Source organism: Alnus glutinosa, chromosome 11, assembly GCF_958979055.1.
Source record: "Alnus glutinosa chromosome 11, dhAlnGlut1.1, whole genome shotgun sequence".
Lineage (NCBI taxonomy): Eukaryota > Viridiplantae > Streptophyta > Magnoliopsida > Fagales > Betulaceae > Alnus > Alnus glutinosa.
Window position 1 is genome coordinate 26,637,794 of NC_084896.1, and position 6,342 is coordinate 26,644,135.

At 35.2% G+C, this 6,342-nt stretch overlaps 1 protein-coding gene across 1 annotated transcript; it reads left to right on the plus strand.

Moving 5' to 3' along the window:
• Nucleotides 1-408: 408 nt before the first annotated feature.
• On the plus strand, nucleotides 409-4,204 carry LOC133882583 (glyoxylase I 4-like). The gene is made up of 3 exons (XM_062321788.1): nucleotides 409-629; nucleotides 2,661-2,992; nucleotides 3,680-4,204. Exons 1-3 carry the CDS (start codon nucleotides 427-429, stop codon nucleotides 3,769-3,771), a joined length of 627 nt encoding a protein of 208 aa, XP_062177772.1. The 5' UTR covers nucleotides 409-426; the 3' UTR covers nucleotides 3,772-4,204.
• Nucleotides 4,205-6,342: the final 2,138 nt, after the last annotated feature.

Genomic DNA, 6,342 nt, shown 5'->3' on the forward strand with positions numbered 1-6,342 from the left:
AACTACTTTTTTAAATCACAGTCAAAGGAATGGGTTTTTTTTTTTTTTTTTTTTTTTTTTTTTTTAAATGCAGAATTTTAAAGATTAATATTTTTTTTGTTTCTACTTTTTAGAGGTATTCCTATTTATTTCTTGATGTATGCTTCTAAAAATGTTATCTAGAAATGATTTGTTTCTTCTTCATCTCCTTTTCTAATGAACTCTGCAAATATTCTAATAATAATTTTAGAAAATAAGAAGATGAGACAAAGGATGACATGAGGAGGATGGCATCATGATATGTCCCTCTCACACTTATACATTGTGCGTACGTTAGGTACGTACTTACAGCATAGTATTCTGTTTTATATAAAGCTCATGATAGTGTGAGTTAAGGTTATAAAGATATATTACAGTGTTAGAGAGTTCAGAGAGAGAGAGAGAGAGATGGGGGGGATGGTTGAAGAGGTGGAGATACAGAGGTTGTCTTCTTTGGGTTCAGCTCCGTCTTCAACAACAATGCCTCTACTGTCTTTGAATCATGTCTCATTTGTCTGCAAGTCTGTGAGAAAGTCTGTGAGGTTCTATGAAGACGTCTTGGGATTTGTACTCATCAAACGCCCTTCTTCCTTCGACTTTGAAGGAGCTTGGTATGCCCAGTACTCTTTCCATATTCTCACCTGCTTTTCCTTCTGTTAATTTCCTTTCTCTCTTTTCTTCTTTCATTTTCTGGGTTTAATTCATTGCTTTCTTAAAAACTTTTGGGGGTGTTTATGCGTGCAACCCTTTGGCCAAATCAACTTGTTCGCTAACTTTTGATAGAACAATATTCTCTACAATTATTTGATCAAATTTAAGAGAATGCAGGCTAACAATTGTGATAAATCACTTATGAAACTCATCTGACCGGATAAGTGATTTGACAATCAATCACTTATAGAGAAATGCTATAACATCTATTGTAGTCCTTCTGTGCTGACATGACTCAGGAGAAAGAAATGAAGCTGTATTTTTTTTTTTTTAATTAAAAACAAGGTGTCATGTCAGCACAGAAGGACCACAATAGTGCTTTAGGATTTCTCATTTTTATTTGGTCAGGTGGGTTCTATAAGTAGTCTCTTTCACAATTACCTCTTCAAATTCTCTTAAATTCAGACAAGTAATTGTACATGTAAAGGATCCTGACCACTTATGGGACTCACCTAACTAAATAAGTGGTTGAACAGCTCAATTTTTAAGTGGGTTCTATAAGTGATTTCTCATAATTATTTATCTGAATTTTCTTAAATTCGGACAAATAATTATAAAAGATCTTAATTGATCCCTTTTGATGGTCCTACTTAATTAGCTCAAGACCTCTGACACATTTTAGGTTTTAAGGTCATGAATAATAATTTATTGGTTATCTACTTATTTCGAAAGCTTAACCGACAAAAGATGATGGTTAATTTAATTATTTAATTTATATTTTTAAGTTTTCATGTCATAAATGATAAATCAACTGTAGAAAGTTGGAAGAACATTTGCTCTTACTGATATCAAAAGTTGAAGTAGATAAAAAATTATTAAATTTGCTGTTTTTTAAATTGTCATATTATATAACCTTTTTTTTTTTTTTTTTTTGAAAATCCTTTCTCATATATAAAAGAGACCAACTGGTCAAATGTCCAGGGTTCTAAAAAATTCCTAATACACAAAGTCACGGCACAGCGGTGAGAGTTTCCTCCACCCAGACAAAGTAGACTAAGACCATTACGTAATACAGCTGCTCAAACACCTTGACAATAGAAAGATGCCTCTACATCACCATAAAACCCTACTGAACCGGGGAGAAGGCACACAAACTAAGCTATCAAATAGCTTTGAAGTACCAGATTTTGATCTTACAAAGATAACCCAGCAGCTGCATTCACCAACAACCAAACAAAAACAAAGAAAAAACAACTGCAAATGCACTGGCGGACCAATTTCCCCACTTCCCCCTTTTGACTCGACGGTTCGTTCACTAATTTCGGATTTGAACCGGAAATTTGGACGCTCTTTTCGGGTGAGGTCGGAGGTGTCGGGTGAGGAATGTATCGGTTTACCGGAGAAGTAGATCCGCCCAAAACCGAGACCCTCTGCGTCCTAAACCGCCGTTCCAGTAGAAACCCTAAACCACTGCTGCTGCAATCAACCACAAAAACGTTTGAACGAAAACAACCCCGGCATGGCCATCCCGACTAGCAGCGCCATCACAAAGACTCTTGTGAGAATTCGGCTTCGACGTGGCGTACCAATCCAGCATCACCACTTCAGAAACACCTGTTCGAAGCCCAAAAACCCCTGGCGTCACGAATCAGAACGGATGCCCAAGGAAGAGAACCAAAACTTGGATATGGGGAAAATCATATGCCGTTACACCCCAGAAATCGAAAGAAAAAAACCACTTCTCCATCCCGAAAAGGACGAGAAAACACCACCCCTTCACCTCTAAAGAGCCGGCAAAGCCCGAAGAGAGAAAGAAATTTATTGATAAACAAAACATACATATGCATCTGCTAATGTATCATGTTTTAAGTGGCTTTCCATATCACCCATTTAAAAAATAAAAATAAAAAATCAACTACTTTGTATGGCTTAATTAAATTTGCTTTCTTTTTAGCCATGTGAACCCCAGAACTAAAAGGGTTGTTGTTTAGGTTGTTCAAGTATGGTATTGGCATACATTTGCTTGAGTCAGACAATGTCCCAACAAAGAAGGGGGCAATAAATCCAAAAGACAACCACATTTCATTCCAATGCTCAGACATGAAGCTCTTTATGCAGAAGCTGGAGGAGATGAATATAGAGTACGTTACAGCAGTGGTGGAAGAAGGTGGAATCACAGTTGATCAGCTCTTCTTCCATGACCCTGATGGATACATGATTGAAATATGCAATTGTCAAAATCTCCCTGTTCTTCCACTTTCATCATGCCCTCTCAAGCTACCTAAAACTACTTCTAAGAGCCGCATGTCCTTTCCATTTTATGGTAGGTTTGATCTGCCGTTTACCATTTATTTGCTTGTTTACATGTTTTTGCTAAGATTGTGTGTGTTGTGTGTGTGTTATTTCATTTTAATTAGTAGAACATCATATGACAATGAGATTGGCTTACCTCCGGTGAAAAAATCATTGGAGATCGATCCCCCTGACGAAAAATAGACGTTGGAGATGGCCTCGGTTGAAAAAATATCTGAAGTTCTCCCTCAATCATCCCATTTCCTCTGTTTATTTGTTCATTGGAGGTAGTAAGCCAAACTCTATGACGCTAATTACCAAGTAAAACTTATTTGTCCTTAAAGCTTAAACTGATATGAAATTATTGATTTAATTGTTTAGTTAATATTTTAACACTCCCTCTTAATAAAGGATGCCTAACACGTGAGATACAAGGTTTGAACATAGGATCTTTGGTTTGATACCTTGTTAAATCACTACTTACTCCAAAATTTTAAGCTTATAGGAAGCGATGAATTTAATTATTAAATTAATATTTTAATACTCTCTCTTACGTGTAGGTTTAATACGTGAGAAAATGTTAAAATGTTAATTAAATGATTAAATTAATGATTTTCTATATGTTTAAGCGTATAAGAAGCAGTTAATTTAATAATTTAATTACTATTCTAACATTAGATAGAGTTACATGCTAATTAATGTACAAATGTAAATGCAGGTAAGGGAAGTCGAAAGGTGCAATGCTCTAGACGAGATGAGGCATTGATGATGGAGAACTTAGTGGTGGAGATGATGAACATTTCTTTCTAAAAGATTGCTTAGGAGTGATTGATGCAATTTTCCCAAAAGTTTTTTCACGAAATTGTTGTTTGTATACGTTGTGTAAAGAAAGGGTTGAAGCTATAGGACGCCAAAGAGACGGTTCATTGTACCAATTTATTATATCACTTCAAAAACGTGAGTGTTACAAGCGTTTTCAGAAAGGATGCAGTGAACCAAGGGACACCGCACAAACAAAGACCCGACATCGTATTTTTCTCCAAGGACCGTAGATGGCCGCTGTTTCCTCTGCTGATTTTGTGTGTCTCATTGTGTTGTTAATGTTGCTATTTTTTGGGCTCTTATGCAAATCAACGCATAGTAGATGCTTCAAGTATGATAGTATCATGTAAGCATTGAGCCCATATTCCGGAATTACTTTCCTTGTTCATCGATCATTAGGAGACATTATGATTGGGAATCAGTATTCTTGGTTGAGTTCAAGGCCAACAAAGTTTCCCGGTTACATCATACACATGAATCGGCAAACGATGGTATAAACAAAGACCAAGTTAAGTGTTACCTCTACATAAAGTTTTAGCCTCAGGAATGGATTAATTTCGATTTTCGAACCAACAAATACACTACATTAATCTTGTACCCGATGCATTTTGTTGAAACAATTTTTTCGAGGGCCTTTCCCTACGATGATGGCTACTGCAAAATATAAAAAATAGTCACCAAAAATATGTCAATTTTTAGAAAAAAAGAAACACTTCGATACTTAAATTAGTGCATTATTTGACATAAATTGTTGTTTGTATATGTTGGATGAAATAGCCTTATCATGTAAATGTTGTATCTACAGGGTTCCAAGTGATATTCGCCAATTGAACGAAAAAGCTTATACTCTTTAGGTTATATCAATAGGGCCTTTTCACCACGGTGTTAAAAGATTGGAAACTATGGACATGAATAAAGAGAGATATTTCAAAATATTTGTGGAAAAGGCTGAGTTAAATGTGGAGAATTTAGTAAGCACTATAAGGGATAAGGAAGCAAAAGTTCGTCATTTGTTATCCACATACTAGCAGACTTAGCAATGATGATTATGTGAAAATGATCGTGCTAGATGCGAGCTTCATTATTATATTTTTCCTAGAATTATGCGTTGAAGAATGGAGTCATTATGACAACCTTACAACATTTTCGCTACATTTGATGGGTACTGTATTGAGTGACATATAGTTGCTTGAAAATCAACTTCCTTTCTTTATTATTGAGGAATTATACAACCTTGCATTTGCGCGCATCTTGCTCAAACTACAATTCATTCACTCAGCTTACCTGTGTATTATTTTTTGAGTTTGAATTTCTCATTCTCAAATCATTGACCCACCACTTTAGCCAACACTGGGCCACTGATAAGAGTCGAATGTTGCACATTCAAGCTCTTTAACTTGCATATGTTATTTCCTTAACATTAAGAGTTTGAATTTCTCATTCTCAAATCACTGACCCACCACTTAAGCCAGCACTGGGCCACTGATAAGAGTCGAATGTTGCACATTCAAATTCTTTAACTTCCATATGTTATTTCCTTAGCATTGTTATTTGTTTGATTTTGTGTTGTTTTATTGTTTTCAGGTTTTAAATAAACATGCAATTAATTCCATTGATTTTGGTCTTAAAACACACTTTAAGAAGATCTAGAAGATGTAATTAAGTTTAAACAAATCAAGGAAAATATTAAGTCGAAATTTCTTCAATAAGAGTCAAAATCGGATTGGATACAAATTTGGATTTTGCACACGTCTTATTATTTTGATCATAACTTTCTGCTCAAGTATCGGATTGCAATGAAATTGGTGGTGTTGAAATATAATAAAACATTCAACAAATATGTCTGAAATAGGTTTTTTCTGATTCAGATGTTTACTATTCCAAAATCGGCCCGCAATAAATAATTCCAAATCTGGACAAATCCTATTTCGATTTGTACTATGATTGTTTCTGAATTTAACTAGAAGATTCAAGTACGATTTATTTATTTTCTGGAATTCCAGTGGCTTCTAGGGCTTGTTTGCTCCCTATAAATAGACCTCTAAGGTTCAAGAGAAGAGGTGCTTAGCTTTAGACATAAAATTCTTCTTGGAGGTTTAACAAGTTGTAGAGGAGAAGAACATGACTACAAAAAAAAAAAGGGAATTATTGACGGTTTTTTTATAGACGGTTTAAAAAACCGTCTATAAAAAAAAAATTCTGGACGTTTTTTGGTTAAACCGTCGGGAAAAAAAATATACAGACGGTTTACTAAAACCGTCCTTAAAAATACAGACGGTTTTATTAAAACCGTCCGAAATTATAGAATTCCGGATGGTTATTTTAAAACCGTCTATAAATAGTATAGACGGTTTCAAAAAACCGTCTGGAATTTTCTAATTTCGGACAGTTTTTCTATACTATTTATAGACGGTTTTAAAATAACCATCCGGAATTACTAATTCTGGACGGTTTTCTCAAAACTGTCGAAGCCCTAGATCTAATTGGGGAAAAAACGCAGCTCATCGATCTGCACGAACACAGAGCTCGATCTCCAGCTGAAAGTTCATCCACTCTCTC